Source organism: Lepus europaeus, chromosome 4 (genome assembly GCF_033115175.1).
Source record: "Lepus europaeus isolate LE1 chromosome 4, mLepTim1.pri, whole genome shotgun sequence".
Classification (NCBI taxonomy): Eukaryota; Metazoa; Chordata; class Mammalia; order Lagomorpha; family Leporidae; genus Lepus; species Lepus europaeus.
In genome coordinates, this window is record NC_084830.1 from 1,621,273 (window position 1) to 1,637,756 (window position 16,484).

Consider the following 16,484-nt stretch of genomic DNA (forward strand, 5'->3'; position numbering starts at 1 on the left):
AGGAAGCGCCGACAGATAAAGGCCAGCTCTTTAAAAAGAGCCGAATGCAGGTTTTGGAGACGAACAGAATCCACTCTTTGAGCTGGAAAAGCCCCGGGATCAGTTTGCCAGCCAAGGAAAACGGCGGTGGGCCTGCCGCCGGGACCTGCCGCAGGGGCCGCGGGCCGGCACCTGGGGGGGACAGCGCCGAGGACGCCTGGGGGCAGCCCCGGCCGTGCTCATGGTGCCGCCCTTGGCAGGAAGGGGCCGTGCCCTCCGCGCTGGGCCGCCACGTCGGCCTGCTGACCCTGCTGTGGCGCGACATGGAGGAGGCGACCCGGAAGTACTCCCAGCAGTGCGTGACCCTCCTGCTGCAGCTCACCGTCCTGCAGAGGGGTGAGCGGGGGCACGGGGGGCGTGGGGGGCCTCGCTCCTGCTCGGAGCGCTGGGCTGCCCCAGCGGCGGGGGAGGGGTCACTCCAGCCCCCCCCCCCCCCCCCCCCCGGCATGTCACAGCAGGGAGGATGGCGGCGTCCATGCGTCTCAGTAAACTGAAGCAAAGTGAAATTCGGGCGAGCAGAGACTGGGAGGTGAAACTCTACAGCGCCGTGAAGGTGAGGCCCTCGGGCTGGCTGGGGAGGGCACCTCACATCTGCGCCCCTAAGCACCTGCCCAGGGCCCCGGGCTCCCGGACTCCTCTCCTCCCTGCAGCCTCTCCTGGGTGCTGGGACAGGCCCCGCCTCCCCTGCACTGCTCTGGGAGTTGAGGGATTGGATTGTGGTGACCTTGGGAAAGCCAGCCACCCTTGCCGCGCTGTTTCCCACCGCCTCACGGAGGGGCACTCGGGCCAGGAGCTGGGGGCTCCAGAGCCTGCAGTCAGGGGGCTCATGAGAGATGGAGGGGCCTTGGGCGCGGGGGAGGGAGGAGCTGGGCAGTAAGGGGGTCTTCAGCCTGCCCCGCCCACTGCCCTGCCAGCCCTGGACTGCACGGAGCCCCCAAGCTCCGGGGTGGGCTGCTGGCTCCCATGGTCCCCAGGGCACTTCTCCCGAGGGGGCAGCTGTGGGCCTGTGGCGGGCACACTTCCCACCAGTGGGCGAGGGCCGTGGCCGCCCGAGGGGTCCCCGGGGGACAGGGTCTGTGCTCAGGTGTTCAGGTGCAGAGGGGCCTGGGTAAGAGCCCCAGCGCACTGCTGAGCACGGCGGGACCCCTGGGCCCCTCCCCTCGGCACAGGCCTTCGAGCGGGACCTGACCGTGGCCCAGCACACGCAGCTGGTACTGACGCTGCTGCCCGGCCTGTGCAGCCACAGCCGCCTGAGCTGCGACCTGGCCTCCAAGCTCCTCCTGCTGATGTTTGAGGAGCCGGGCCTCAAGCCGGAGCAGGTGGGCCCGGGGCACCTGGGGCGGCCACAGCTCCGTCCTCCACCTGCTGCTGCCGCCTTGCGGGCCCTGGGCGGGGACAGGCCGGAGTCCGCCCTGCCGGCACTGCCCCACGCCCAGCAGGAGCCAGGGCAGGGCCACGCGGGGCGGCGAGGTTGGGGGGGGACCTCCGGGAGGCAGCAGCACGCGGCCAGGCAGGGGCCTGTCTGAGGCCCCCCCCCCCCCCGGCCCCTTGGCCCTGCCTGGCAGGTGGCGGAGGTCCTGAACAACCTGTTCCAGCAGCTGCCCCACATCCCGCTGCCACACGTGCAGCAGGACGCGATGAAGGCCGTGACGGTTCTGGGCACCCAGCACCCACAGGAGACGGTCGAGGTGGTGCTATCCCTGTGCCACCCCTCGGAGAGGCAGGTCTTTCACCCAGCCCACCACCTGCAGGTGGATGGCTGTCACCCGGCCACCAGTCAGCGGGGGCCCTGCACGCCACACAGTGACTCCCCAGCTGCCCAGAGCCCCAGACCCACCAGCTCTCGCAGGACCAAGGGCCAGCAGCACCGCGTGCTGGGAGCGGGCGGAGAAAGCGGCCAGGAGCCCGAGGGCAGGGCTGTGCAGGCTCCGCTGGGGTGCACCGCCCACCAGCGACCCTGGCTCTGCCCCACCCCTCACTCTCAGGGGCAGCTTGCTCAGGGTCCCCTGGCAGAGGGTGGGAGGCAAGTGCAGGTGGAGGATGGGCAGTAGGGCTCGCCCGCCGCCCTGCTGACGGCTGACACATCAGGGCATGCGGGTCTTCACCCAGGGGCCCGCTGGTGGCCACCGGGGGTCGGGGAGCCCCTGTGTGCAGTGGGGCCGGCTGACACAGGACCGCCTGTCTCTGCAGGAGGACCTTGCCCCTGTGGCAGGCCCTGGCCGCCAACCACCAGCTGGCCTGCAAGGTCATAACTCTGCTCTACATGAAACTTAAGTTGCGCCCCCCCAGGGGGCTCACCCGACCCAGCCCCCAGACCCAGCTCATCTCCCTGCTGGTGAGCCGCACCCTGAGCCCCTGCAGGGACCCAGGGGGACCCCAGGATGGCCGAGTGCTGTCCTCACCTAACCCCTGTCCTGCACACACAGGCTCCCCAGGCACCTGGTTCGGGGCCTCCCAGCTGCCATCAGCGCGTGGCTCCGTGGGCGCCCAACCCTGTCACGCCCGGCCACGACACGTACACCAAGGCCCCCTGCTGACAGCGGCGCCTCTTGGGCACACACGAGGAGGCAGGAGATGGCCCTTGTGGCCGTAAACCTGACCTGCTCCCCGAGAGGGCAGCAGGGGGCTGGGGGGCAGCGAAGGCAGGCCCTGCGGGCTGTGGTCAGTGGGCGTGGCCACGGAAGGATCTGACTCAGGAGTGACCCTGTTAGCAATGCACCATGCAAAGTGGGCCCTGGGGTGAGGGAGGGGCAGTGAGTGCCATGCTGCCTCCAGGGACCAGCTGGGCAGGGGACATGGTGACCACAGGACTCACGAGAATTGGTGGTGGCAAGAGCCAGGGCAGGTTAGCCCAGCCCTGAGGAGTGGCTGTTGGGGTCAGCGCTGGTCACAGACTCCTGCAGCTGGCACAGGAAGCCCACAGGACTGGGGGCAGCCTGCACCCCCCACCCAGACCCCACCAGGAAGAGCACCTGGAGTCGATGGTGAGGGCCGGTGAAAGCGTGCCAGCAGTGTGGCCACCAGCCCGGGTGTAGGGCAGGGGGCTCCTGGCCCTGTGCCTGGGCTGCTGTGTGTGGGGGTGGGGGAGGAGGCAAGAGGAGTCAGGTGTGGCTGTGTGGCCAGGCCCCTGAGCACCGCCCTGTGGCCCACTGCAGGCCCTGGGCACCATCTATGAGCTCCTGTACACCCAGGAGTACAGGCGAACCATCCACTGGGCCTTCGCGGGCATCCTCCTGGGGCTGCTCACCCAGCTGCACTACCTGTTCGAGCTGGGTGTGGTGGAGGACGTGGCCGACTTCCAGGAGGACAGCCTGGACAGCAAGCCCCTCAGCCCCTTCAGGTGGGAGGCCCGCCGGACCCCAGCCCCCTCTCCCTGCACCCCTCGACCCCAGCCCCCTCTCCCTGCAATCCCAGGACCCCAGCCCCCTCTCCCTGCACCCCCAGACCCCAGCCCCCTCTCCCTGCACCCCCCGACCCCAGCCCCCTCTCCCTGCAATCCCAGGACCCCATCCTCCCCTCCCTGCACCCCCAGACCTCATCCTCCTCTTCCTGTGCCCCCAGGACCCCAACCATCCTCTTCCTGTGCCCCCAGGACCCCAGCCCCCTCTCCCTGCACCTCCAGACCCTACCCTCTTCCCCCTGGACCCCTGGACCCCACCATCCTCTCCTTGTACCCCAGACCCCACCATCCTCTCCCTGTGCCCCCAGGACCCCAACCCTCCCCTCCCTGCAGCCCTTCCCACACATCCGAGGAAAAAAGCCCTGGGTTACCTGCTAGGGGCCCAGGGGAGCAGGGGAGGGGCGCCACAAGGTGGCAGCCTCGCCAGCCCCTGCACCTGCCCCAGGACGTGCCTGGAGGCCCTGAAGGGCCTCTTCTGGACCACCAGCTACTGGGAGGTCTTCGCCTACATCCAGCTGCTGCAGGGCTGGGCGCTCCTGGAGCGCCTGGACACCTACGCGGAGGGAGTGAGCCTCTTGGCCAGGTGAGCCGCCGTGAGCCCAGGTACCCTCTCCCCAGGCTCCCCCTCCCCCGCAGCTCCAGGGTGCAGGGTGCAGGCCAGGCCTCCCCCCGGCCGCTTCTCGCCCACAGGGCCATGGTGCAGTATGACTGTGAGGTCAAGGCTGTCCTGGGCCAGGTGGTCATCTCCCTGAAGAGCATGGAGGAGCGAGACAACGTGGTGGCCATCCTCCTCCTCACGGAGGTCAGCCCCTCCCCCACCGTTGCCCCGGCCAGCCTCGGGGAACTGGACGCCCCTCCGCCTCCTCCTCACCCAGCTCATCTGAGATCTGCCTGGGGCTGCGCCCCTCCCCAGTTCCTCAACAGCGCGGAGGTCTTCCAGCACGCATCCCGGAAGAAGATGGACATCCTCCTGAGCCTGGGCCTGGGCCACGGCAACCAGCTGGTGCGGGCCATGAGCCTCAAGGGCCTCAGCAGCACCACCATGCACCCCAAAAAGGTGAGAGAGGAGCTGCGGGCGTCCCATGGCGCCCCTGGGCGGAGGCCACATGTGGGTGCTCCCTCAGCTCCAGCCAGCAGGGAGGGCAGGGCCGGCGTGTCCTTTGTCCCCGAGGGCTGGGGTCCCAGGCCTCGCCTCTGCCCTGCCCCCGCCGAGCTGCAAGCGGCAGGGGCAGGAGCGTGAGTCCGGGGTCTCCCGCAGGTGTTCCTGCTGCGGAACCAGCTGGCCGGGCTGCTGGACAGCTTCCTGCGGCCGGACACCAAGGATCTCACAGGCCTGATGGAGATCCTGGGCGACATCCTGCACCGCCTGGGCCTGCAGGGCGCCGGCTCTGCCAGCATCAAGCTCGCCCAGCACCTGCTGTCCTTGTTCGAGGACGTGAGCAGCCGGGCCCGGGCGGCCGCCGGACAGGGCAGCGGGGGCCAGCACCACCTGCACCGGCGTCCCTGGCCGCCCCAGGGCGCCTCTGGCCGACGTGCACCTGCGCAGTGCTGCCCAGGCCCACTGGCCAGAGGAATGCCTTCTGCCCTGGTCTGGGAAAGCAAGGCTCCGCCCAGGGCAAGGAGGCTCCACCCACTCGCTGGCCATGGCCTTGAAAGCCTGGGCTTCACCACGCTCAGTCCCCACCTGGGGAGGGGCGGCGGGGCGCTGGGCAGGGGAGCAGGGCCATGGCTCCTGGCTTAAACAGACCCTTGGGCAAGCCGGGGGTGGGGTGAATGGTTTTGGGGGTGATGAACACGTGAGGCCTGTTCCGGATCAGGGCAGTAATGTCCACAGCAGCGGCAGCCGCCCGCACTGGGGGCGTGAGACCACCCCGACTCTGGGCAGAGGAGAGGGTGCTGGGGCCGGCGTGGGGCCGCCTCCCGGGCTGGAGAGAAGCCAGGGAGGAGTGGGGGTGGGGGGTGGGGGTGCGGGCGGGGGCCAAGGCAGGGGCTCCAGGTGTGGCCGCCTGTCCCCCAGGAGCGGGAGGAGGTGCGCAGCGAGGCCATCTTCCTGTTTGGAGATGTCATAGACAGCGGCAGCAGGAAGTTCCGGCAGGTGTTCAAGACCCTCGCCTTCCAGGCCGTGGTGCCCCTGCTCTTGCACATGGCTGACCCCTGCCCCGCCGTGGCCGCGGTGAGCGCGGGTCCCGGCGAGGTGGGGAAGGCCCCTTGCTGGGCAGTGGCCTGGGCAGCCCCAGAGAGCAGAGGCCAGGGCTCGGCTGCCCTCCTGGAGTGGCTGCCTGGGCCGGGCAAGGGGCAGGCCTGGCCACGCAGGAGAAAAGCAGAGGCCCGGTCTGAGTGGCCGTCCCGGAGCTACACTCGCCCCCCAAGGTTCCCCATCCCCGCCTGTTGGCGTCCCCAGAACCTTGGGGGCCTCGCTGGCCTGGGCACCACCCCCCACCCCCCCTTCTGACACAGGAGCCCAGCATTGGGAGCCTGGCCCGCGGGGTCACTCCTGCTTCTACCGTGCCCTGTGGAAAAGCATCCAGCTGCAGAGCACCTCCAGCCCTGGGCGGGGGCGGGTCTCATGCCCCCAGCGGATCCCTGGGGTGGCCCTGGAGCCCTCAGCTCTGTCACACGGGCTCCAGCCTCCACGGGGAGTCCTGGCCTCCACAGGGAGACCCTCTGGGAAGCCGGCTGGCAGCCCTAGGTGCTGTGCTCTGTGTGGTCCATTCCTGCAGTGTTAGCCCCTACTTTACCCAGGCCTCTGGCCCCCACGGGTGGATATGTAGGTTGCTGGATGAGTGGATGGTAGGTGGATGGATGAATGAGTGAGTGGGTGTATGAGTTGGTGGGTGGGTGGGTGAATGGATGGACGAATGGATAGATGGATGAGTGTTGGGTGGATGGACGGTGGGGGAGAGTGGCTAGCACACTGAACTGATGGATGCATGGTTGTGCGTGTGTGTGGACAGATGGATGGATGAGTGCATGGACGGATGGACTGGTGGGAGCATGGGTGTGTGTGGATGGAGAATGGGTGAGTGGATGCCTGGACTTGTGGGTGAGTGGATGGATGGACTGGTGGGAGAGTGGATGGATGGACCGGTGGGAGAGCGGATGGATGGACTGGTGGGTGAGTGGGTGGATGGACTGGTGGGTGAGCGGATGCCTGGACTGGTGGGAGAGCGGATGGATGGACTGGTGGGAGAGCGGGTGGATGGACTGGTGGGTGAGTGGATGGATGGACCGGTGGGAGAGCGGATGGATGGACCGGTGGGTGAGTGGGTGGATGGACTGGTGGGTGAGTGGATGGATGGACTGGTGGGTGAGTGGGTGGATGGACTGGTGGGAGAGCGGATGGATGGACCGGTGGGTGAGTGGGTGGATGGACTGGTGGGTGAGTGGATGGATGGACTGGTGGGTGAGTGGATGGATGGACCGGTGGGAGAGCGGATGGATGGACCGGTGGGAGAGTGGATGGATGGACCGGTGGGTGAGTGGGTGGATGGACCGGTGGGTGAGTGGGTGGATGGACCGGTGGGTGAGTGGGTGGATGGACCGGTGGGTGAGTGGATAGATGGACCGGTGGGAGAGTGGATGGATGGACTGGTGGGTGACTGGATGGATGGACTGGTGGGTGAGTGATGGACTGGTGGGTGAGCGGATGCCTGGACTGGTGGGTGAGGGGTGGATGGACTGGTGGGTGAGGGGGTGGATGGACTGGTGGGAGAGCGGGTGGATGGACTGGTGGGTGAGCGGGTGGATGGACTTGTGGGAGAGCGGGTGGATGGACTGGTGGGAGAGTGGGTGGATGGACCGGTGGGTGAGCGGATGGATGGACTGGTGGGTGAGCGGGTGGATGGACTGGTGGGTGAGCGGATGGATGGACTGGTGGGTGAGCGGATGGATGGACTGGTGGGTGAGCGGATGGATGGACTGGTGGGTGAGCGGGTGGATGGACTGGTGGGAGAGTGGGTGGATGGACTGGTGGGTGAGCGGATGGATGGACTGGTGGGAGAGTGGATGGATGGACTGGTGGGTGAGCGGATGGATGGACTGGTGGGAGAGCGGATGGATGGACTGGTGGGAGAGCGGATGGATGGACTGGTGGGTGAGTGGATGCCTGGACTGGTGGGTGAGTGGATGGATGGACTGGTGGGTGAGTGGATGGATGGACCGGTGGGTGAGTGGATGGATGGACCGATGGGTGAGCGGATGGATGGACCGGTGGGAGAGCGGATGGATGGACCGGTGGGAGAGCGGATGGATGGACCGGTGGGAGAGCGGATGGATGGACCGGTGGGAGAGCGGATGGATGGACCGGTGGGAGAGCGGATGGATGGACCGGTGGGAGAGCGGATGGATGGACCGGTGGGAGAGCGGATGGATGGACCGGTGGGTGAGTGGGTGGATGGACCGGTGGGTGAGTGGGTGGATGGACCGGTGGGTGAGTGGGTGGATGGACCGGTGGGTGAGTGGATAGATGGACCGGTGGGAGAGTGGATGGATGGACTGGTGGGTGACTGGATGGATGGACTGGTGGGTGAGTGATGGACTGGTGGGTGAGCGGATGCCTGGACTGGTGGGTGAGGGGGTGGATGGACTGGTGGGTGAGGGGGTGGATGGACTGGTGGGAGAGCGGGTGGATGGACTGGTGGGTGAGCGGGTGGATGGACTTGTGGGAGAGCGGGTGGATGGACTGGTGGGAGAGTGGGTGGATGGACCGGTGGGTGAGCGGATGGATGGACTGGTGGGTGAGCGGGTGGATGGACTGGTGGGTGAGCGGATGGATGGACTGGTGGGTGAGCGGATGGATGGACTGGTGGGTGAGCGGATGGATGGACTGGTGGGTGAGCGGGTGGATGGACTGGTGGGAGAGTGGGTGGATGGACTGGTGGGTGAGCGGATGGATGGACTGGTGGGAGAGTGGATGGATGGACTGGTGGGTGAGCGGATGGATGGACTGGTGGGAGAGCGGATGGATGGACTGGTGGGAGAGCGGATGGATGGACTGGTGGGTGAGTGGATGCCTGGACTGGTGGGTGAGTGGATGGATGGACTGGTGGGTGAGTGGATGGATGGACCGGTGGGTGAGTGGATGGATGGACCGGTGGGAGAGCGGATGGATGGACCGGTGGGAGAGCGGATGGATGGACCGGTGGGAGAGCGGATGGATGGACCGGTGGGAGAGCGGATGGATGGACCGGTGGGAGAGCGGATGGATGGACCGGTGGGAGAGTGGGTGGATGGACCGGTGGGTGAGTGGGTGGATGGACCAGTGGGTGAGTGGGTGGATGGACCGGTGGGTGAGCGGGTGGATGGACTGGTGGGTGAGCGGGTGGATGGACTGGTGGGAGAGCGGATGGATGGACCGGTGGGTGAGTGGGTGGATGGACTGGTGGGTGAGTGGATGGATGGACTGGTGGGTGAGTGGATGGATGGACTGATGGGTGAGTGGATGGATGGACCGGTGGGAGAGCGGATGGATGGACTGGTGGGAGAGCGGATGGATGGACCGGTGGGAGAGCGGGTGGATGGACCGGTGGGTGAGTGGGTGGATGGACCGGTGGGAGAGTGGGTGGATGGACCGGTGGGTGAGTGGGTGGATGGACCGGTGGGTGAGTGGGTGGATGAACTGGTGGGTGAGTGGATGGATGGACTGGTGGGTGAGTGGATGGATGGATACGTAGGTTGCTGGATGAGTGGATGGGTGGGTGGATGGATGAATGAGTGGGTGGATGTATGAGTAGGTGGTGGGTGGGTGAATGGATGGAGGGTGGGGTTTTGGGTGGATGGATGGATGGGTGGGTGGCTAGCTGACCTGATTGATGGATGCATGGGCGTGTGTGTGGACAGATGGGTGGGTGGATGGATGGACTGGTGGGTGCATGGGTCTGTCTGGACGGTTAGATGGGTAAGTGGATGGAGAATGGACAAACGGATGCTTTGGTGATGTGGGAGTGGACGGATTGATGGATGGATGTGCGGGAGGCCAGCGCAGGGCAGAATGTAGCTACGGTAGAGAGACTGAGGGTTCCAGCGATGTTCAAGGGGAGGAGGTGGTTGAGGCACCAAGGGGGCAGCTGTGGGAGACAGAATCTGTCCGGGTCACAGAAGCACCAGCAACAGGGGAAGCTCTGCGGACTCTCATCGCCTCCCACGGAGGGCAGGCAGAGAGTGCTCCCTGCACAGACGGCACAGATGGGGGGAGGCTGGCTCGGCAGAGGTGGGGGGCAGAGGGTGCTCCCTGCACAGACGGGCACAGGTTGGGGGAGGCTGGCTCAGCAGGGGTGGGGGGCAGAGGGTGCTCTCCGTCTGTTTCTGTCCCTGGCACGTATCAAGCGCCTGCTGTAGGCAGAGCCTGGGGTGGTGTTGGGGCGGAGCACTGGGTGGGTGACTCGGGGAGGCTGGGGGCTCTGGAAATGAGAAGTGGGAACTTGGCTCTGGGCTGCCAGGGTCTCCTGCCCCAGGCCCCCGACCAGGTGCTCACCAGCCCTGGAGGCTGCAGGCCCAAGGTACAGGCATGGGCAGGGGGAGGACCCTCCGCGTCCTCCTGTGGCCAGGGTGGGGGAGGCCCCTCTGTCCTCCCGTGGCCTGGGGGGAGACCCCTCTGTCCTCCTGTGGCTGGGCGGAGGCCCCCCATCCTCATGTGGCCAGGCAGATGTCCCTCTGTCCTTCCGTGACCGGGGTGGGGGAGGCCCCTCTGTCCTCCTGTGGCTGGGCGGAGGCCCCCCTGTCCTCATGTGGCCAGGCAGATGTCCCTCTGTCCTCCCGTGGCCGGGGCAGGCCCCTCCACGTCCTCACGTGGTCGTCTCCTCCCCTCCTCCAAGGACGCCATGTGTGTGCAGGGTCAGGGCCCAACGCACGGCCCCATTGCTTCTCAGTCACCCCCAAACGGCTGCACCCCGAGGTCCTGGGACCCTGGGGGCCTTCCTGGGGGAAGCAGGCAGCTGCCGGGTGTGGGTGTGCCCGTGGGAGGCAGACAGGCACACGTGGGTGAGTGGCCTCTCCGTGCGGCCCACAGAAGTCCAAGTCCACGCTCCTGCGCTGCGCCCTCCTGCTCAAGTGGGAGTTCCGGAAGGAGCTGTTCGGCAAGCTGGCGTGGGGCCACGGCCCGGGCGCCGAGAATGACATTTTCGTCTACATGGTAAGGCGCGGGCCTCTGGGAGGGCGGGCGGGCGGCGTGCGTGGTCACCCGAGCCCGTGGCGGGGGTGGGGAGGGGGCAGCGCCCTGCTTTTCCAGGAGCTCCGTCCCCAGGGACCCGGCCTGCGCCTCTGAGGCCCCCGGCAGGCAGGAGAGGACACTTTGGATTCCAGAGCCCCTGGGAAAGGCCCAGGCCCTCCAGCTGCCACCGTTCTCACGGCAGCGCCATGGTCCCGGGTGCTGTCCCTCCCGCGCGAGCTCCCATTGTCCACGGGCGAGAGCTTCCTGGGGTGTCCTGGGACACCCTGCAGGCGCTGTCCCCTGGGGCTTTCTCTGGGCACCCGGGCCTGCACAGGACCTGTCTCTGGCCAGGGTGGAGCCACCCTGGATCTCTGGGCTCTCAGTGAAGAGCGGAAACAGACGCAGCTCCGCGGGGAGCCCGCCCACCCAGGACCAGGGCCCCTGCCCCTCCTCCTCGGGCTCCGCCCAGCCCCATTTCCAGGCCTGGGCGAGGGCGGGGGCCTGGCCTGGACCTGGGGGCCGGAGCGTGGCCCGCCTCTGCTCAGGACGGGTGGGGGCGGCTGTCGCCAGGGCTGCCCCGCGCTGGGCGTCTCTGGGCGTGGAGGGGCACAGGCAAGGCTTGGTCTCACACCTGGTTTACTGCTGGCGTTCACGTCGTGAGCAAGCCGCGTTTACAGCACCGAACAGGCCGCTTCACGCTGCCGTGGCTGGGACAGCTCACCCGCGCACAGCGGAGGGCGCAGGGAGGAGGGGGCGCGGGGCACTCCCGACTTGGCACACTTGCTGCACACGTGTGTGCTTCATCAGGGCCCTGGTTTGCCGACTGAGGGGGGACGCCGCCGCGGGCCTGCACAGGGGACCGTGGGGCGCTCCGTCCCCTGCGGCCGCATGGGTGCCCCCCTCCAGCCCCCCCCCAGCCTTTCCCCTGCCCCTGCTTCCAGGGTGGCTGAGGCCCCCGCCCCTGCAGTGCTGGCGCTCCGGGGTGGGTCACGTGGGCTAGAAGCTGGGCTTCCCGCCCCGGCCGCCGGGCATCCTGCGGGGAGGGCCGTGAGGGGCCTGCCTGGCTGGCCGCGCTGTAGGGACACGGTGCTGGGTGCCTTCCCGCAGCCCTGCCTCTGCCCCTTATCTCGTCACCAGTGCCCGCGTCCACCCGCACGCCAAGCGTGCTCTCCCTCCGCGGGCGGCTCAGCCCTTGCCTCTGTCCCCTGGCTGAGCCCTGGAGGCCGGGGGAGGGGGGCGCGGGCAGAGCCAGCCTCCGTCCCTGGGCCCAGCTGCCTCGTGGAGCTGCCCTTCTCTGCGGACTCTCGCCCACCTGGGTGGCCTCGTCCCAGCCACCTCTTCCAAGTCCCCGTCCCTGGACAGCCTGCCGAGGTGCTGTCTCGGCCAGGGAGATGGCCGCTCAGTGCCGCGGTCCCCAACACCACCCTTTAAGCGGAATCTCTTCCTTTGAGCACTGTTATTCCTGGCGCTGTTAGAATGTTCTGGGCCCTTCCTGTTCCCCCTCCCTCCAAGACATGGGTGCTGCCTGCAGGGAGCGGGCGGTGGGCGGTGCTGGGGGAGGAGCCCGGACGGTGACTCAGGGGTCTTCCCCAGACGCCCGCCGCCCGCTGTCCTATGCCACTGAGATTCCCAACACGCAGGTCCCCCCCTCCTGCTGGGCGTGGCCTGGGGTCTCTGGGAGAGAACGGGCTGGGGGCCCAGGGATGCACTCACTAGAGCTGGTGGTGGTGGGAACAGGCTCAGACCAGCAGTCAGAGCGGCTAAGGAGCTGCGGGGCCTCCACGGAGGCTCAGGTGCTGCCCCCCAGCTCCTCCAGGCCGCCTCTACCCTCAGGTTCCCTGGACAAGCAGCGAGGCCCCGAGGCTGCTGGCCGGCTCCTCGCCCGGGCTGCTGCCCCGTGTGCAGCTGGGCAGGGTGGGCTGGGGGCAGGCACGGGAGGGGCCTCACTGGGGACAGTGTGAGCCAGCTCCTCCCTGCGCACCCCCACCCCGGCCGGGCCGCAGCCTGGCCCTACGTCTGCCCGCAGGTGGAGAGCAACTTTGGCAAGTACCCCCAGTTCCTGCTGCAGGCCCTGGTCTACCTGAGGAGCCCACACAGGGCCCTGAAGCTGGCCGCCATGAAGTTCATCGGTGGGCGCTCCGCAGCTCCCGCGCCTCCACTGCTCAGGCCAAGCTCAGTCCCCGGGACCCCTGCAGAGGGCGGGGCGAGGGACAGATGGGGGCCTGCAGCCCCAGCCTCAGCAGAGGCCCTGCCACCCACACAGGGGCCCGCCCCGCCCCCAGCCTCAGCAGAGGCCCCGCCCCCACCCCTACCCCTAGGGCCCCCCGCCCCCTCCCCCAGCCTCAGCAGCGGCCCAGCCCCCCCCCCAGCCCCCCCCCCCCGCCCCCACTCTCAACCTCAGCAGTGGCCCCACCCCGCCCCCAGCCTCAGCAGCAGCCCTGCCCCTACCCCCTACCCCTAGGGCCCCCCGCCCCCACCCCCAGCCTCAGCAGCGGCCCCGCCCCCACCCCTACCCCTAGGGCCCCCCCCCCCCCCCGCCCCTACCCCCAGCCTCAGCAGGGGCCCGCCCTCACCCCTACCCCTAGGGCCCCCCGCCCCCACCCCCAGCCTCAGCAGCGGCCCCGCCCCCGCCCCCAGCCTCAGCAGCGGCCCCGCCCTCACCCCACCCCTAGGGCCCCCCGCCCTCACCCCCAGCCTCAGCAGCGGCCCCGCCCCCGCCCCTACCCCTAGGGCCCCCCCGCCCCCACCCCCAGCCTCAGCAGCGGCCCCGCCCTCACCCCACCCCTAGGGCCCCCCCCACCCCCAGCCTCAGCAGCGGCCCTGCCCCCGCCCCCAGCCTCAGCAGCAGCCCCGCCCCCGCCCCTACCCCTAGGCCCCCCCCGCCCCACCCCCAGCCTCAGCAGCGGCCCCGCCCCCGCCCTGCAGGGGCCCTGCTGCAGGACTACTTCCCAGAGCTCTGCTTCTACATGAGGAAGGGCGACCTGCCCGTCGTCAGGAGTTGTACGTGGGCCCGCCCCCCTCAGCCAGGCCCCGCCTCCCTCAGCTAGGCCCCGCCCCTCAGCCAGGCCCTGTTTCTCTCAGCCCGATTCCAGGACAGGCCCCGCCCCCTCAGCCAGCCCCCCCCCCCGCGGCCAAGCCCCGCCCCCGCATGCAGGCCCAGTCTCCACGACAGGCCCCGCCCCCCTCAGCCAGGCACCGCCTCCCGCAGCCAGGACCCGCCTCCACGACAGGCCCCGCCCCCTCAGACTGGCTAGACTGAGCCCGGGTCCTGTGCGCAGACTTGGAGCCCCTGGAGCAGGACCGGGACCCGGCGAGCCGCAGGTTCTACCGGAACTTCCTGGAGGACATAAAGGAGCTGTCCCGCAGTGTGACCTGAGCCCGGCCGGCTGCCGAGTGCCTTTTTAGTCTATTAAATGCGGACAGAGTTCCGCTGCCTCCCCTCTCTGCCGGTCCTCCTGGGGTCAGGGCGGGGAGTGAGAGCCCGGCCAGGGCCCTGTGAGTGCAGGCGTCCCCCGACGGGTTTCGGCGTGGCCACCTGCCCGCGCTGGCCCCTGACCCGCGCTGGGGTCCCGGCCGGCTGGGGTGGGCGGGACCTGCAGAGAAGACACAGTGGATGCCCCGTGCTCTTGGGCGTGGGGTTGGCTCTGGCTGCCGCGGGGTGTGGGAGGTGGACCCCCGTCGCTGTGTCCTGGAGGGGCCCCTGCTCCCCTCTCGCCCCAGCAAACGCGGGCACCTTGCCCTGAGCCTCTCAGCTGGGAGCCAAGTGACCCCTGCAGAGACCCAGCAGGCACCATGGAAGAAGAGGGAGGGGGGCAGCTGAGCTGAGGACCCCACTGGGCTGGGCTCCACAGGCGCCTGGGCAACAGGCCAGGCAGCAGTGGTCAGCAAGGTAGCAACTTTTTTTAAAAAAGATTTATTTATTTGGGCCGGTGCTGTGGCTCACTTGGTTAATCCTTCACCTGCGGCGCCAGCATCCCATATGGGAGCCGGGTTCTGGTCCCAGTTGCTCCTCTTCCAGGCCAGCTCTCTGCTGTGGCCCGGGAGGGCAGTGGAGGATGGCCCAAGTGCTTGGGCCCTGCACCCGCATGGGAGAGCAGGAAGAAGCTCCTGGCTCCTGGCTTCGGATTGGCACAGTGCTGGCCATGGCGGCCATTTGGGGAGTGAACCAATGGAAAGAAGACCTTTCTCTGTGTCTCTTTCTCTCACTAACTCTATCTGTAAAAAAAAAAAAAAATTATTTATTTAAGAGGCAGAGTTACAGAAAGGAGAGACAGCGAGAGAGGTCTTCCATCCGCTGGTTCACTCCCCAAATGGCTGCAACGGCCAGAGCTGGGCCAGCGCGAAGCCAGGAGCCAGGAGCTTGTGAGGGGTCTCCCACACGGCTGGCAGGGGCCCAAGGACTTGGGCCATCTTCTGGAAGCTTTGTGTTCCTGTGGGCCCCTCCCCATGCACAGGTTGATCCCGGGCTTTCTACGGGACACAGGGGCCCGACACAGGTGTGGGCGCATCGGGCGGGTCCACACGGGAGCTCAGGGCAGAGTTTGCAGGCAGTCACAGGACAGAATATGGGCGCTGGTTCGAGTCCCGGCTGCTCCACTTCCGATCCAGCTCCCTGCTGAGGCGCCTGGGAGAGCAGTGGAGGATGACCCAAGTGCGTGGGAGACCCAGAGGGAGCGCCTGGCTCCTGGCTTCGGGTCGGCTCAGCTCCTCGCTTCGTAACTCTGCCTCTCAAACAAATAGATCAATTTAAAAACAGGCACGGCTCGGATTGCCCGGATTGCCCCTGCTCTGCTCCCTGGAGGCAGCGGCGATGGCTCAGGGACCTGGGTCCCTGCACCCACCTGGGAGACCCGGATTGAGGTCTGGGCTCCTGGCTTTGGCCTGGCCCAGCCCAGGCTGTTGTGGACATCTGGGGAGTGACCCAGTGGATAGAAGATCCCTGTCTCTTCCTTTCAAATGAAAATAAGAGTTGTTTAAAAAGAAAAAAAAAATTCTATAAAAATATTTGAACAAAAGACAAAACACGGAGGCTACGGAAGAATACACTTTTTTTTTTTTTTGAACAAAGCGAACTACGCAGGAACACTCGATGCCCGGGAACGCATGGGAGAGGGGAGGGAGCCCGGGCATGGCTGGACCCCCGCAGCTGCAGCACGCACAGCGCGGGGCTGGCGGCGCAGAGAGGAGTCCACGCACATTGCAGGCCCCTGGGGAACACATGCCCAGAACGGACCGGGGAGCAGGGGCGACGCACACACACGCGGGAGAGGAGGGGGTGCGGCCGCGGAGCCAGACGGCGCCCCGAGTGTTCTCCGCCTGCGCCCTGCGTGCCCCGTGCGCCCTTGCTCGCGCCCGCGCTGCCGGCCTGGACAAACAACACACAGGGAGCGGACTGTGGCTTCCCGGGACCAAGAGCATCCATCCTCGCGCTGCTGGAGAGGCTGGGTGATGCTCAGAGCCTGGGGTGCCGGCGGGGGCGGGGGCGTGGCCGCGAGAGCACGAGCTGAGCCGAGGACAGACAGCTTGCGGCCACCATCGCCTGTGCACGCAGCCCCTCGCGGGGGCCGCCTCACTGAGGGCTCCTGGGCGCCTTGGGGGCCAGAGCTCTTGCAGGGGACAAGTTGACAGTGGCCACGGCAGACATGGCCTCACTGCCCATCCTGTCACAGCTGCCGGGGGCCAGACCACAGAGGCAGCCTCTTCCAGTGCCCCCACACCCCCAGGCCTTGAAGACGGCTCCCTAGGAGAGGGGCCAGCGCCATTCTGGGGGGCTGGCTTCCCATCCTGAATGCCCATGGCTGCCCCACCCTCAGGCCTGCACTCAGCCCAGGGACCTGGCCATGAATCACAGCTGTCGGCAGCACCTGCTACCCCAGGCGGAAACTTCCGGAACAGGGA

The 16,484-nt window shown here is 67.8% G+C and overlaps 1 protein-coding gene across 1 annotated transcript in view; it reads left to right on the plus strand.

The window, feature by feature from the left end:
* LOC133758228 (maestro heat-like repeat family member 5) overlaps positions 1-13,962 on the plus strand; it is a 17,236-nt gene extending 3,274 nt beyond the window's left edge. Inside the window, exons 3-17 of the mRNA XM_062189410.1 lie at positions 240-375; positions 498-592; positions 1,209-1,358; positions 1,605-1,759; positions 2,230-2,374; positions 3,195-3,379; positions 3,885-4,022; positions 4,130-4,241; positions 4,353-4,496; positions 4,698-4,874; positions 5,457-5,612; positions 10,446-10,568; positions 12,613-12,715; positions 13,512-13,586; positions 13,865-13,962. Coding sequence (XP_062045394.1) covers positions 240-375; positions 498-592; positions 1,209-1,358; positions 1,605-1,759; positions 2,230-2,374; positions 3,195-3,379; positions 3,885-4,022; positions 4,130-4,241; positions 4,353-4,496; positions 4,698-4,874; positions 5,457-5,612; positions 10,446-10,568; positions 12,613-12,715; positions 13,512-13,586; positions 13,865-13,962 — 1,992 coding nt within the window. The remainder of the gene's footprint in view (positions 1-239; positions 376-497; positions 593-1,208; positions 1,359-1,604; positions 1,760-2,229; positions 2,375-3,194; positions 3,380-3,884; positions 4,023-4,129; positions 4,242-4,352; positions 4,497-4,697; positions 4,875-5,456; positions 5,613-10,445; positions 10,569-12,612; positions 12,716-13,511; positions 13,587-13,864) is intronic.
* Positions 13,963-16,484: the final 2,522 nt, after the last annotated feature.